At 41.9% G+C, this 16,602-nt stretch overlaps 1 protein-coding gene across 1 annotated transcript in view; it reads left to right on the top strand.

Annotated features, from left to right (window-relative positions):
- The first annotated feature begins 350 nt into the window (after nucleotides 1–350).
- Nucleotides 351–16,602, top strand: part of LOC150085911 (cytochrome P450 3A24-like) — a 34,071-nt gene continuing 17,819 nt past the window's right edge. Inside the window, exons 1-3 of the mRNA XM_090374738.1 lie at nucleotides 351–456; nucleotides 1,184–1,280; nucleotides 16,548–16,600. Of these exons, the coding sequence (XP_090230864.1) occupies nucleotides 374–456; nucleotides 1,184–1,280; nucleotides 16,548–16,600 (233 nt within the window). The 5' untranslated portion in view covers nucleotides 351–373. The remainder of the gene's footprint in view (nucleotides 457–1,183; nucleotides 1,281–16,547; nucleotides 16,601–16,602) is intronic.

Raw genomic sequence — 16,602 nt, 5'->3', positions numbered from 1 at the left:
ACTGGTGTGTTCTTTTCTACTCATAACTATTTCGAAGATTGCTGCTCTCTCTTCAGAGGGTGGTGAGGCGACGGACAACTGGCAACAGCACTGCAGCTTGGTAGGTCAGCGCCCCCACTGAAAGCTTTCAAATGTAGGCATAATTTTTTAACCCTCGTCAGCGCTGGAAGAGACGCGCACGGCACTGAACGCGAACAAAGGTCGGACACGAAAGATTAAAATAGATGAAACGACGCTGCAATCATGATGTATCAAAGCCACGTGCTCTGGTGACGTCAGGAGTTGCATCATGTGCTCAATAAAAGAATGCTACAGATCGTGATTGATGTCTCTTCAGGTTACCACGTGAATCGGCCAAGTCCTTGCCGTAGGAATGGATCTGTTCGGAGTTGACGTTCCTGCAGGATCGCTGTACACCGCCGCTCTTTTCTTCTGCCTCGTTACAATCTTATACATGTGAGTAGACGCTCGTTTATGTTCAAATATTAAACTGTTTATGAGGATACCGAAGATATTTCTAATTTAGAGAGACAAAAAGGGTCAAGATATTGTACAAATAAAACAGGAATGAAAATACACAAAAGGAAACTACGAAAGGAAGTTGAATAAGGCCGACAAATGTCTCTCTCTCTCATTTAAAAAAAAACCACAATCATTTCCTGTCTCCTTGAACTGGACAGTTAGGTACGCAGTTAATTACCATTGTGCAATCTCGATAAGATTGCACAACGAATCATCTTTCTACTTCAGCTGATTCTTTTTTTTCTTTTTTTTAAATTTAGCGTGAAAATTTCAAAAGCGTGTTTTGGCAACATCCACTTAAGATGAAAATAAAACAACGATAAAAAGAAAATCAGATCGATTAGTGGGTGTCTACGAGTACACATTAGGGGGTGCTGGATGAGCGCCTCATCGAGCAAATCTGGCAAACTGATCATAATTTCATTCCAAAAGCGTTGAAGAATTTTTAAATACCGCAAATATTTCTCGATATTTTACAAACAATCCGGAAATATAATTTGTACATTTTTTTTTTTTTTTTTCTGCGTACCTCCACGTTCTTTTGCGCTAAAAACGAAATAGTGGAAAAGTGGATTTTTGAAATAAATTCTTGTCTGTATTTTATTTCTTTTAATGGAAATTTATAATTTAACAATTTCTAACGGAATTCTTTATTTTTCAGCTACTTAACGAAAAACCACAACTACTGGCAATCGCGGGGCATTCCCTATTTAAAACCCTATCCAATATTTGGATCGACTCTACAGATGATTGGGCAGGTAATGAATTTTAATTTGCATACGTAAATAATTTTTTCCTTTTATAAAAAGCAGTTTTCTACAACAGTTCACACGCAGAAAACAATTATTTAAATATAGTGCAGAAGCAGAACAAGTTGCGCAGAAGGCAGTTGCCCTCGAAAGCAATTACCGGAAATGCAACTCGAAATTCTTAGTTTTTTCCTTATGAAATTTAGAAAATATTTTGAACCAAAACTGATCACCATTCGCAAGAAAAAAATAACGTCGGACTCTACTCTTCCAGCTGAAGATTTGTGTCTTATTATAGGGAACAAAGCAACCTGAGGCTTATGAAAGAAAAGGCAGAAGCCCTTTCAAGGTCACTTCCATTTACTTCGGTTGGATCTAAAAACACACCCAAGTATCACGATAGAGCTATTTTTCACTTAGGGACGAACTGATAAGACATTTTCTAACGTTTGAGAACACGTTTTACTGTCTACAAGATAGTAACATCCGTACACGAATTCCATAAAAGATTTAAAGTAACTCAAGCAGTTGCTTCCGATATATTAATCCCCTTTGTGTGGTAGTAGGAGGACTCGCATCATAGCGCAATGATTAAACTGACAGTCTTTTGTGTCACTGCGTAAGCGGTTATGCACAAATGATGGGCTGTTGTTGGGTTTTAGGAGAATCAGCAACTAAGGTCATATTGTTCCATGTTAACTGTTTATAAATTGTATGTGTTCGTTCTGAGGTTGATTTTGTTTGCTGGATGATAAACTCCAGTTTCCGGGAGAAAAAAAAAATTGTTTGATGAAATCTACTAAAAAAAACAGAAGAAAAGTTAATAGAAAGAAATGACATCAAAACTGAGAGAACGAAATATTTAAGAGAAATGAACGAAAAAGAATAAAATATAAAATAAGGATTTATATTTCTTAACACCCGTAATTGGGGCTTAGAGGGGAACAGGTATCCTGTGTGTTATCAGACACTCAGCCTAAAACACTGATGGATCCAATATCTCTCTATTACAGAAGATTTAGGAGAAGTCCGGTTGGCCTGCCTCCCTAAAATCCACTCATGCACACCTTCTCGATGGTAAGCCCTGTTACGTCACTTAGGTGGCAACGAACGTGTAGAGTGGTTCTCTTCAAGACGCCTGGTCAGCGTGAAGAGGAAAAGACCAAACCCTCCAGCAATGAGAGCACAACAATACAAATGGCCCTCAGTCCCCAGCAGCTTTCACTCTCCCTCTTACGGCAGCGAGAGGATCAGAGTGGAAGCAGAGGGTGCTAAGAATCTCTGGGTACGACCAGGCTGCCATGCACGGAAATTGAACTTGGCCTGTTATAACGTACGATCACTCATCGGTGAAGACAGGATATTAGAGCTGGAAAAGGAATTAGAAAATGTGAATTGGAATATCATCGGTTTGGCTGAAACAAGAAGAAGAAATGAATCACTTATAAGTTTATCAAGCGGAAATCTGCTGTACACCAATGGAAACAGTGAAAGGAGTGAAGGTGGAGTTGGGTTTCTGGTCCATAAAGATTTTAAAAACAACATTTTGGAATTCAAAAGTACATCACCAAGGGTGTCAAGACTAATACTCAAGATTTCTAAGAGGTACAAGCTAAAGATTATAATGATTTATGCACCAACATTGAGCCATGATGATGAAGAGGTTGAAGAAATGTACACTGAAATTGAGAGTCTTCTAGATGAGCAGAAAACCCACTACACTATTATTATGGGGGACTTCAATGCTAAGGTTGGAAAAAGGCGAAACAGCGCAGAAAGAGGAGCTATAGGAAATTTTGGAATTGGTGAAAGACTTGTGGAATTTGCAGAATCTCAAGGAATGTCAGTAATGAACACTTTTTTCAAGAAAAGGGTGAACAGAAAGTGGACATGGAAGAGTCCAAATGGATTAACAACTAATGAAATCGACTTCATCCTCACTAACAGAAGATATATTGTGACTGATGTTACCGTCCTGAATAAGGTAAATGTTGGAAGTGATCACAGAATGGTAAGATGTACACTTGATATAGATGTAGGAAAGGAAAGGAAAAAACTGACTCGAGTAAATAATACAAAGGTCTTTGAGATAACAGAAGAGGAGAAAAAGCAGTACGTACTGGAACTTAAGAACAAGTATGAGCTTCTGCAGACTGCTGAGGACCAAGATATCGACGAGGAATATTACAACTTTTTGAAAGTGATAAAGCCCAAGAAACCTATAGGGAAACAGAAATCCAAAGAAGAAAAAATTAGTCAAGAAACACTTGTCATGATGAACCAAAGACGACAAATGAAGAGCAAGAAAAACACTGACAGGGAGAAAATTGAGTATACTGAGTTATGCAAAGCCATTAGAAAGAGACTCAGAGAGGACATAAGAAGATTTAACACAAGAAAAGTAGAACAAGCATTAAGGGAAAACAAAGGATTTAAATCAGCAGCCATGAGCAGTAATACAGAAAGACAAATGATACTGAAACTGAAGAATAGCGATGGTGTACTTATAAACAGCAGAGAAGGCATAATTCAAATAGCAGAAGACTACTATAGAGAATTATACAAGGAGCGAGGGAATGATACCAGCAGTGGGGAAGATGGATTGCAAAGTAGCAACACATACGACATACCCGATATTCTTCCTGATGAGGTAGAACATGCATTGAAGAAAATGAAGAATCAGAAAGCCGCGGGGGAAGATGAAGTTACTGTAGAGTTGTTAAAATTGGGAGGAAGAGACATAACACAAACTGGCAAGGCTCTTCACAAAGTGCATTAGAAAAGGTGCGATGCCTAAGCAGTGGAATAATGCAATCATAGTTTTGCTGCATAAGAAAGGAGATAAATCAGAAATTAGAAATTATAGACCAATTAGCTTGTTATCCCATATCTACAAGTTGTTCACAAGGGTCATTACTAACAGATTAGAAAGAATACTTGATGAGAATCAACCGAAAGAGCAAGCTGGCTTTAGGAAAGGATTCTCAACTATGGATCACCTTCATGTAATATCACAGCTAATGGAGAAAGCAAATGAATATAAAACACCATTATGCCTGGCATTTGTGGATTATGAAAAGGCATTTGACTCCATACAGCATAAGGCAATGTTTCGGGCACTGGAAAGACAAGGCATAGATACTCCATATATTATGATTTTGAAGAAAATATATGAGAGTGCTACATCCTTTATTAGACTAGACAAAGACAGTAGGAAATTTAAAATCGAGAAAGGAGTTCGACAAGGAGACACAATATCTCCGAAACTGTTTACTGCTGCCCTTGAGGAAGCTTTCAGAAGATTAGACTGGTCGCAGAAAGGAGTCAATGTGAACGGAGAGTACCTAAACCATTTACGATTTGCAGATGACATTGTGGTCATAAGCCACGATCCCAAAGAATTAGAGGAAAATCTTAATCAGTTATGCACAGTTAGTAAGGATTTTGGACTAAAGATGAATATGGCTAAAACAAAAGTAATGATGAACAAGTATGCCACGGAAAGGGAAATAATGATTGAAGGAGCAGTAATTGAAAAGGTGGAGTCATATACTTATCTGGGACAAGTTATTAGCTGTAATAATGATAAATGGCTGGAAGTCAAGAGAAGAATAAATTTTGGATGGATAGCATTCAGGAAATATAGTCACATACTGAAGAGCAATATCCCAGTTTGTCTGAAACGTAAAATAATGAATCAATGTATACTCCCCACCATGACTTATGGAAGTGAAACTTGGGCACTCACCAAAAGAATGGAAGAGAAGCTAAGAACTACACAGCGAAGAATGGAACGAATTATATTGGGAATCAGACTGTTAGATAAGAAGAGAAACACGTGGATTAGGCAGCAAACTCAAGTAAAGGACATTCTTATCAAAACTAAAGAACTAAAATGGTCTTTGGCAGGACACATAGCTCGAAGACATGATGACAGATGGACTAAGAAAATAACAGAATGGTACCCAAGAGGAGCTAGAAGAAAACCTGGAAGACAAAGGCGGAGATGGATAGATGAAATTCATGAGTTTTTGAGTAGTAAATGGATGGCCAGTGCTCAAAACAGAAGGAACTGGAAAATTGCTGGAGAGGCTTTCATCCTGCAGTGGATTGAAAATGGCTGATGATGATGATGATGATGATGAACACCCGTAATTAAAGCATAGTATCTATTTTCTAATTCCCAAAATGTTTTACTTCTTATTTTCATTTCCAGCAAAAAATATAACTAGCTATAAACTAACGATGAACCCTGCCCTCGTGGTAGCGCAGTTGGAACGCTCACCATCCTCCCCACACTGGGTGGAAAAGACATGGGTTCTAATCCCGCCGATGACGAGAGGAATTTTTTATGGGTCTTTTTAACAACGTGGCTGAGTTAGTCGATCTCACGCAAGGTAGCTGGTTTTTTCTCCCAGAAAATCCACCTCAGAACACAAGCATTTACAGACAGCATACACGGAGCAACATGGCCTTAGTCGCTGATGCTCCTAAAACCCAGTAACAAGAGCGATGAAGCCACGTGCTCAACTTACTTCTCCACGTTAGTCACGAGCAGACTTTCTCGAGCAGGTAAGCAGTAGCTAATGATCTTCACAATTTCACTCCATTCCCTACCACACATTCATTCAGTTCCTGATGTATAGTTTTTCTGAAGATATTTCCTTGGGCACTGTTCTTTTGAATTAGGATGAGCATTTGTACCTCTTCATTTACAGCCGGTCCGAACACGTCTCTTTACCATCCATTCGCAGTTCATTTTGGGGTGGTTGAAATGACTTCCCCCCTGGGAAGTTTACTGGTGACTATCTTGTATACCACTTCCCAGGGTTCGGTGTTCCCTGTTGTGCTGACGAAAGTGTCCAAGGCCTTGCGTTTGCTCTTAACGATCGCATTTGTGCAGCTGTTTCTGGCGTCTCTTTATCTTTCCCTTAAAGTTTCAACCTCATGGGCCGGCCATGTGCGCCTTGCCCGTTCGAATTGTTTTTATCTTTTAATTGTTTCCCGTCTGAGCTGTTGAATTTCCAAAGTCCACCAGGGGACAGCCCCTCGGATCGGGTTTCTTCTTTTTAATGCTGCATTGCTGGCTTCTGTTATTATCTTGGTTACTTTAGTTGGGTTTTATTAGGTTCCTCGAGCTGATATGTCTGAGTTAGGTGGTGGGCCGTTGCTGGTATTAGGATTTCCTTAAAACGTTCTCAATTTGCTTTGCGAGTTGCATAGCGGCTTTGTATTTGCTTGGATATTGGGGCTATGTCAAGTGACCTTGCTATCTGATAGGTAACCATTCTGTGATCGGACGTTGCCCACGAATCCTGAACAAGCCAGTCCTTTATATGGCCTGCGACGTTCCTAGTGGACAGAGTGACGTCAATCGTGGCCTCCCACAGTGTGTTACAGAACGTTGGCAGTTGGTGCGGCCTATTTAGCACCACGATCGGGGAGTTGGAAAGGTATTCGTCTAGTATATGCCCATTCTGAGTTCCGCTTCTGTCCGGAGTCAGGCTGTGCCAGATGGGGGAGCGGCAATTGACATCACCTCATATGATTATTTTCTGGTTCGGGAGCATGTCCACCAAAGCTTGAAGGTATTTTGTAGCTGGGGTAATGTCCTCCCCCAGTCTCCTCATGGGCTACTTGTGCCCACGTCAATACGTGGGCACAAGTAGCCCACGAGGAGCACAGTTGTTTAACTTTCGTGATTGTGTAATCTGGGCTGCGCACCACTACCGCCGCCCAAGGGGTATCTTCATCTTCGTGTACTATCTTAGTTGGGTATCCGCAAACCCGTTTAGAGTGGGTGTACGGCTCCTGGAGTATGAGAATATTTGCATTGATTTCGTGAGCTTTTATCCTTAGTTGTTCTGCCACTGCTCTAGCTCTCTGCACGTTTTATTGGAGGATCTCTATTTTGGATGTATTATATTTCTTATTGTTTGTCTCCATAGTCGGTTCTCTTTTGGTATTGACCCTTTGCTTTGATATAGACCGGGCAGTTTGGATCTCTGATCGAATGTGTGTATTCTATTTTGGCTATTTTACAATTGGCACAGGTTAGATCCTGTTCCCTGTTGGTGCAAATTTTGTACTCATGGCCCTTGCCAGAGCAGTGGCCACAGATAGGCGTTGTCTGAGTACAGGTGTGGGTTGTGTGTCCGAACTTGCAGCACCGGAAGCATTTCGTCACTGCTGAATGCTCCTGGAACCGGTGGAATCCCCATTCTATATATATTCTGTTGCAGTTTTTCAGCTGTTGCCATGCAGATGGGGCTAGTTCAACTACCCAGTTCCTATTGGTTCCAGATCTGGTATCGGTTTACTGTGCATTTTTCTTGCGTTTCCTGTGCTAAATTCCTTAGATTTCTGGTGACAATTTCAGTTGCTAGTTGTTCAGGTTTGGTTTGGATTTTTATTGGCGCATTAGCAACTAAGGCTATAATGCGCCAAAATCAGGTGATATATAAAAAAATATAAGCTTTCACTGTCCTAATTACTTGGGTCACCATGCCAAGATATAAAATAACAAAAGGTATAAAATGTAGAAAAGATAAATCAATAAAGAAATAACAATAACATGTAAATTTTAAATACAAGTAAACACCTTTATTGATTTAAAATAGCTAAAAACAGCAGACACATTGTCATTGTCAGATAAAATCTGACTGAGTGTATACGGCTCAGTCAGATGGTTAAAAGCGGTAAAACGGATATTGCTAAAATCTGGACAGTCAATTAAAATGTGTCTGATAGTTAAAATTGTGCCACAGGACTCAACACATAGGAGGGTCATCAGCCCTCAGCAAAAAAGAATGTGTCAAATGATTATGTCCTGTGCGAGTCCGGGCAAGAACAACTTCCTCCTTACGATTCCTGCGCAGACTTGACTGCCACGGTTCAATTACAGGCTTTATACGATTTAATTTATTCGCAGTCTGTCTATTCCACGAATCCTGCCATTGGGAATGTATCTTCTACTGTATTGTTTTCCTGTAGTCTGTATAGGGAACTGACAGGCAGAGATTATTATTGGGAATTGCTGATTTGGCAGTGGTGTCAACCAAATCATTTCCCCTAATCACAATTTGGCTGGGAATCCAGCAGAAGTGGATATCGTATTCACGTTCACGGAGAAAGTGAATCTTCTGCTGAATGCTAGACAGAACTGGATGAGAATTATATCTCACAGTTATTAAAGCCTATAACACGCTGAGAGAGTCGGAATATAAAATTAACCGTTGGTGTTGGCATTTACTAACGTGATCCAAGGCTAACTCAATAGCGTGTAGCTCTGCAGTAAATATGCTGCATTCAGAGGGAATCTGCTCCGATGTAGTGCTGTCTGTAAAGACAGCGGCAGATCCCACATATGATTCCGACTTCGAGCCGTCTGTGTAAACTGGCACGAAGACTGAATGTTCAGCTCGGTGTGCTGAATAAAGCTGCAGGTAGACAGATGATGGAGAGTCCGACTTTCCCCAATTTCTAAGGGACAAGTCACATGCTGAAACATCAGCATGCCAGGGTGGAAGAGGTTGCTTTGGTGTTTGGGCAATCTTGTCTACCTTGATCTTAAGTTCTTTGAGTAGCTCTTGGAGACAAATACCAAAAGGACGATTGGCAGTCTTACGGGTGTTGTACAAATTTTCCCTTCGTGGCTCAAAAACGAATAGCCATGTAGGATGGTCTGGCCAGGAATTCAGTTTTAAGGCGTACTCTAGAGACAACTGCTTACGTGGAAGTGATAACGGTGGTTCGTTTGGTTCGACGTATAAGCTCTGGACAGGAGATGTTCGATATGCTCCAATAGCGATACGGAGAGCCTGATGATGTACAGGATCCAGCCAACGAAATACGCTGTCTCTGGCCGAATTGTATACCAGGGACCCGTAATCTAGTCTGGATCGTATAAGCGCACGATAGCGTGCATCTGTCTGCACTCCAAGATGTAGACGAGAGAAAGCGCAGAATATTCAGGCCTGTTGTGCACTTTGTGCGGAGTTGACGGGTGTGATCCAGAAAGGTCAGCTTTTTATCGAATAGGAGTCCCAAGAATGTTGTGTCCGCCTCTACTGGAATAGCATTTTGTCCGAGCATTAATTCAGGTTCAGGTTGAAGATTACGCTTACGACAAAAGTGTACGCAAACGGTCTTCTGCGGCGAGCATCTGAATCCATTAGACAGTGCCCACGAATTTAGGCAATCAATGGCTTTTTTGCAGTTGCCTTTCAATAACCCTCATGTTGCATGACTGACAAAATATGCTGAAGTCATCAACATTGAGAGCAGTCTTTACAGTTGGAGGAAGTTGTACGGTGATGGAATTTACTTTGATTGCGAAAAGTGTGACACTTAATACTGATCCTTGTGGTACTACCTCCTCTTGACAGAAGGGATGAGAGAGTAAGGATACCACGCGAACTTGGAAAGATCGATTGGCTAAAAAGTTTTTAATAAAAATGGGGAGATGCCCTCTAAGACCAAGGCTATGCAAATCTTTTAAGATGCCAAATCTCCAACTTGTGTCATATGCTTTCTCCATTTCAAAGAATACAGACATCAAATGTTCACGTTTTAGGAAAGCATCCCGGATGGATGTTTCCAATCTAATAAGATGGTCCAGAGTGGACCGGTTCCGTTGAAAGCCGCACTGGATGTTAGAGAGAAGGTCATTCGATTCTAAATGGCACATTAAACGAAAGTTAACCATTCTCTCTAGGATTTGGCACAGACAGCTAGTCGGAGCAATAGGATGACAATTAGTAGTTACTTTTGGATCCTTTCCTGGCTTAGCAACGGCAAGAACGATCGCTTTGCGCCAGGAATCCGGAAACTGCCCTTCAATAAAGATTCTGTTATATAGAAGGAGCAGGTGATCCATAGATTTTGGTGGAAGATGCTTAATCATTTCATAATGGATGCCATCTGGTCCAACAGCACTCGCCTTGGAAAGAGTGAGGACTCTTTTCAGTTCCTGTATAGTGAATGTCCCGTTGTAGGGATAAAGGCTCTTAGACTTAAAATTAAGTGCCTGGTTTTCGATTTTATATTTCAGGACCAGGAACTCAGGGGAATACGATGTCGCAGAGATGTTAGAAAATGTTTCCACAAGAGCATTGGCTATTGCAGTCGGCTCTGCAATAGTGCATTCATTATAATCTATGATTGAAGAATTCTGGGATGAATAATTTCCCATCATTTTCCGGATTTTGTCCCAGTCCAACTTTGTACTAGTGGACTGAGTAAATGATGAAGTAAAACGTATCCACGATTCCTTTCGACTCTGACGGCGGATGTAGCGTGCTTTGGCTGGTGCGCGTTTAAAGACAATAAGGTTGGTCGTGGTAGGATATTAGCGGAATATCCCCCACGCTTTGTTTTGAGCCTTTTTTGCTGCTGTGCATTGTTAATTCCACCATGGTTTGGGAAATAGTGGAAACTGGGCAGTTGTTTTTGGGACGGCATTCGCAGCTGCTTGGACAATAATTTCTGTGATGTACGTTACTGCATCATTGACAGGCTCCTGACTGACGGTACTGAGGTCAAAATTTGCCTGATGTTGGAAGGTAGTCCAGTCAGCCTGATCAGTCTACCCCCGTGGTAACCTGAAAGGAAGACACACACGGTCTCCCACTGTGTAACGAGGGAAGTGATCACTTCCGTATGGGTTCTCCTCCACTTCCCAAGTGAGTGAAGGGAGTAGAGAAGTGGAACAGATAGAAAGATCAATGGTAGACGATGAACGGGTACGCATGTGGAAGAATGTGTTGGTTCCTACATTTAGAAGGGAGAGGTCATTGTTATTTAGCATATGCTCTATGACTCGTCCCCTTCCACTATTGCTAGTACTACCCCACTGGGTGTTATGTCCATTAAAATCCCCTAGAAGTAAGAAAGAGGGAGGCAACTGAAAGCAAAGTGGAGGAGAAATTGTTGAAGTTAAACCTAAGAAAAGCACCTGGGGTGGATGGGATCTATCCAGTTATATTAAAGGAGGCGGCAAAGCAACTAAGCAAACCCCTAGCCATAATTATGAGAGCATCCTTGGACTCAGGGGAGGTTCCCACGGACTGGAGAAGTGCAAATATATCCTCAATTCACAAAGGGGGATCGAAGGGTGACACGAGTAATTACAGACCAGTTATTTTAACTTCTGTTCCTGGTAAAATAATGGAGTCACTGGTTAAAGATGCATTGCAGGATCATCTAGACAAGACTGCAGCAATAATTCAGACACAGCATGGGTTTGTTAAGGGAAAGTCTTGTCTGACAAATTTGATAGGATATTATGATGTGGTTACAAAGGAACTGGATACAAAAAATAATTTTGATATCATATATTTGGATTTCAGGAAAGCTTTTGACACTGTTGCGCATGGAAGACTATTGTACAAATTGGAGCAGAATGGTATTAAGGGTAAGTTACAATGGATAAAAGGATGGTTAAGTGGGAGACGACAGAGGGTGGTAATCAATGGGTGCTGCTCTTCTTGGACCAATGTTATTAGTGGAGTCCCACAGGGTTCGGTGTTAGGTCCACTGTTGTTTTGTATATTTATCAATGATATTGATGAAGGTATATCAGGCTTAATGTCGAAGTTTGCAGATGATACAAAGGTCGGCAGGGTTGTTAATGACAGTAATGGCAGTGTGCTACTGCAACAGGATCTACATAACTTGGGCAGATGGGCTAAGAAGTGGCAACTGAAGTTTAACCTTGATAAATGCAAAGTACTGCATATGGGTAGAAGTAACCCCAGAGAAACGTACCAACTGTGTGGTACTACACTTAAGGTGGTAGAAAATGAAAAAGACCTGGGAGTAATTGTGCAGGCAGATATGAAGTTTCCTGAGCAATGCAGCCAGGCTAGGTCATGGGGTTTTGTCAATGATATATAGGAATTTTGCTAGCAGGGAAAAGGAGGTGATTGTCCCTCTGTACAAGGCAATAGTCAGGCCACGCCTTGAGTACTGCGTACAGGTCTGGAGGCCTCATTTTAGGAAGGATGTAAATTTACTTGAGCGTGGACAGAGAAGAGCAACAAGATTGGTGAGGGGAATGATGGGATCCTCTTACCAAGAGAGGCTTAAGTTCTGCAGTGGCTGGAGACTAGGCACCTGCGCGGTGATCTGATTGATGTGTATAAGGCCTTGAATGGGTTGAGCACGCTGAATTCTGATGTAATTCTTCCACTTGTTCAGATTACGAACCTAAGGGGGCATAAATTCAAATTAAGAAAAGACAGATGTAGATTAGATGTGCGGAAATTTGCCTTTAGCCAGCGGGTGGTTAATTGCTGGAACAAACTTCCATCTGTCGTTGTTGAAGTTGATAGGTTGAATAAATTTAAGGAGGAAATGGACAGGCATTTGGAGGGAATGGTGTGATTTTTTTTTTTTTTTTTTTTTTGGCTGATGCTGCATAAGCTCATAACACTTGCTTTCTTGCATCAAATGCCACTGCTGCTACTACTACTACAAGGTCATCAAGATCTTTCTGGGAGATGTCAGTAACAGGTGGCTCATAAATTGAACAGACTGTTAATAGAAATTCCACTGCAAGGCGAATTGCAACAGACTCTATGCTGGTTGTAAGTAGCAAGGCCTGGTCTGGTTGCCTACAAGGATAGCCACTCCTCCATGAGCAGGACCATCCGAAATTCTGTCCTTACGAAAAATTATGTTATGCTTGGTGGGGGTCATCATTTTCCTTTAGATAAGTCTCCTGCAAGCAAAAGCAAACTGGCTTGTCCTTTTGCAGGAGGGCCTTGATATCAGTATTTCGCCGTAATCCACGTAAATTCCATTGTAGGAATTTAGCCATTACTTTGGCTTGGTGGGTCCATCAGGCGGCTTCCGAGGTGCTGAGGGCTTACTTTTGTCAGTCTTGGATTTATCTTTTTTGGAGAAGTGTGGACGCTCTCCCGTATCCATTTCTTCCTCCGCAAAGAGTTCGAAGACTGATTCATCTGGTACCTTCTTATTCTCTACATCCATTGTTTCTGGTATTACGGGTGGCTCTTCAGAACTTTTTAGCTTTTCTTTACCACTTGGTTTTGGTAGTGGTGGAGCACTAGGAGGTACGGATATAGGAGTGGTAGCCAATTGTGTTTTTTGGTGGGCTTTTGTGAACTAAATAAATAGCGTGCAATCGGAGTGAATGACTCTCTTGCTGGTATAGTCATCTCAGTTTGTGTACCGATAGTGCACTTAGCAGAAACCTTCTGGTCATATGAAGGTTTCCCACTATTTATTGGTTGAATACGTTTTCTGGCCTCTGGGTAGAAGATATTCAGCTCTGTCTTCAGTTTTAGGATTTCTTTTTCATCCTTCCACCGCTGGCATGCTCTAGAGTAGGCGGGGTGCTCTCCTTGGCAATTGACACAGATCGGTTTTGAAGCTGAACATTCCTTGCTCTCGTGGTCTTTAACACCACATCGAGCATAGGCACGGTTACCACGACAAGATGTTTGTGTGTGGCCGTATTTTTGGCATCTAAAACATCCTCAGTGGGCAGTTTAAATAGCCTGCCCTAATGGAACTTGGAGGCGGTGGGGTGTTGAACGAGAGAATAAAAACTCGGGTAGGGACGAGATTCCCATCCTTTCGTATCGATCTTCTCTTGACAGCTGCACTCCTTGGTCTTTCAATTCATAGCAGATTTCTTCGGAGACATGAAGAAGATCCCACTCTGATATAACACCTCGTGAACAATTCAGAGTTTTGTGGGGTTTACGGTGATAGGTATTCCCCCTATGGATGTAGACTATGATTTTTGCCGCTTGTTTTGTGGTAGAAGCTTCGACCAAAAGGTAGCCAGAACGCAGTCTTTTTACAGATTTAGGTGACCCTGCCAACCCTTCTAATCCTTTCTGGATAAAGAAGGGTAACATCTTTCTAATTGACTGCTCTTCGGTGGAACGGAGAATGAGGAAAAGCGGTGTTACTAATGGTTGTGGTGTATCCTCAGTCCTGGCTCTTTTTGCAGAGGTGTTTTCTGCGTCATCATCACGATTAGGTAAGGGCCTTGTTGGGGTCCCCAAAAGAATTTGAATTTATAATACTCATAGGAGTAAAATAAAAGTTTCCGATGCCCTAAGTACCTCACCCACAACGGAGCCCGACGAGGAGACGCCCACTCGTGAACTAGCAGGTACTGCGTACATGAATGGGACGCCAAGTTAGCTTAGGAGCACCATACCCATGTTTTCAATAAGCCTTGATCCCGTCCCAGGACCAAAGGGAGGGAGACTTATTGGAACGCAATTGACCTTAGCAGTAAGAACCATCTGCCAATTGATTCCAGTCGGGCCGGGCTGGGCCGAGACCGCCCGTCTTTTCGAAGCAGGGGCCAAAGTGGTGTATTAAGGCTGGGCCCCTCAACCACCAGGATCCCCCTTTCCGAATTCCACGGGTCGCGGCGCATCTGTGGAATCCGGCTGCACAGGCCGGATTCCACAGATGTAACCCTGGAACAAAGGTATGGGCGTTAAATCCCAGTGATGCTAATCTTGAAGCCCAGCAGCATCACTAGGAAGTCCGCTCACCGCGTACAGGTGCCCATGTCGAGAGGATTTGTTCAGGCATTACGTCTTTGTCTACATTAAATATTATATTATAATTGCAGGCCCACTCTTTTTTGGCGGTTCCGCTGTTAGTCCTTACTTGGCAAGTTTTTGGTTTTCCATTATTGTCTGTATATCTTCCTTATTTTCTGTTTCTATTATTAGTCCTGTGCTTCTTGTTTTTCTTATTGCTTTCATTCTGGTAGTCCTCAAGTCATCTTTCATAAATTTAGCCTTTAGTTCTTCGCTGGATTTGACATATTTAGTGTTTTCCAGGGCTGTCGGTCTGAGAACCACCAAGTTTGGTGTTACAAAGAGTGGTGGCCTTTTTCTTGTTGCCCTTCTTGGTTTGGTTGTAACTGGTTTGACCCATTCCTCAGCGCCTGGGCATATGTGGCGTGGGAGCACGCTGTTGCATTTGATTTGCCCCACATTGTTTGTAGAGTTGTATCTTAACGTTTGCCTTTTCATTTTCTAGGAAGGTCTATCAGCATGGCTTCCATCTTACTGAAAATCTTTGCAATCTGCGATCTGATACCTGTTGTAATTCTGTTTGATGGTTCTTTGAAAATATTCTCTAATACCGTCTTCAAGGCTAGAGATTTTTCATACACTGTGCCTTCAGGCAAGGTAGACGTTCCAGGGGAACGTCTGGTGGCTTCTCTTCTCCGGTGTCCTTTGTAGATGGCATACTCTCTGGTTGTGCCCTTGCTTCAGTTTGGGAACGTGTTCCCCGCCTTATTTTTCAACCAGTCGACTTTTTATTTTTTTCTCTCCATCTCCTTAGATTTCGGATAAACGGCGTTTGCGGTTAATCGGGAGTGTTATTTCTGGTCAGCTTGTGGCTGATAACAACAGCAAAACGATACCCGCTACAAGTCCGTAGCCCTTTTGGTTCTCGTACAGGTCACTGTTTAGGTAACTGGGGAAAGGGGGGTAGCCGGATGTGAAAATGCTTCTATAGAACCAGGGGTACTGAAACGGTGCAGTTTGGTTGAGCTGGGGTAACACCGATCACAGAAATTAGTTATTTCGATGTGGGAGCAACGGAAGAAAAAAGTTGCAGCTCGCCCATGTAATAACTATTGGTAGGGAGGGAGGGGGGAGAACTTGAAGACATTTACTTCACTATGTTGTTTGCAAGGTAATAGATTTGATGGAGCACAATCCTACGCTATAGTAGCACACAGGGGTGGCCCAAATCCCCAGTCTATAAGTGTGATTCAGGCGTGGTGACCGTTTGTTGTTACCTGGTCACTCTCTCCAATTCTAAGACAATGGCGCTTTTAACGGCAGACCCATTGTCGTTAACGTTGGATAAATAACGCAAATAGAATCTCACTTCTACCCAAAGTAAGTTAAAACAAAACTCACCATGGTGTTCCAGTTCCTTAATGGCTTTGATCCAACACAAATCCAGAGTTTGGCGCTAACTTCAAACTAGTAAACCTGAAATTCAATATTTATCATCTCAAGGTACATAGAGGAGGAAGAAAAACAGAGAAGAGGGGAGCTAGTGAATGACCTTTAACCGCCAGTTATTTTTCTCCCGACTATAGGTTCCAATAAACTTTCTTATTTTTGTTTACCTTATCTAGTGCTTAATTACTTTTTTATGATCGCGACATCGTGACTGTTAAATGTTTGAACTAAGCATTTGCATTAAGACTTCTCCTTTCAAAATCTAAGAGATTTCTATTTCATTTCTCCGCAGTCAATTCATGAAAAACAACAGAAGGTATACAAGAAATATGGAAGGTTGATAGGGT

This window comes from Mastigoproctus giganteus, chromosome 5, assembly GCF_048544385.1.
Source record: "Mastigoproctus giganteus isolate SK-2022 chromosome 5, ASM4854438v1, whole genome shotgun sequence".
Lineage (NCBI taxonomy): Eukaryota > Metazoa > Arthropoda > Arachnida > Uropygi > Thelyphonidae > Mastigoproctus > Mastigoproctus giganteus.
Note: the sequence above shows the minus strand (reverse complement) of the source record. Positions and strands in the feature narration are given on the sequence as shown.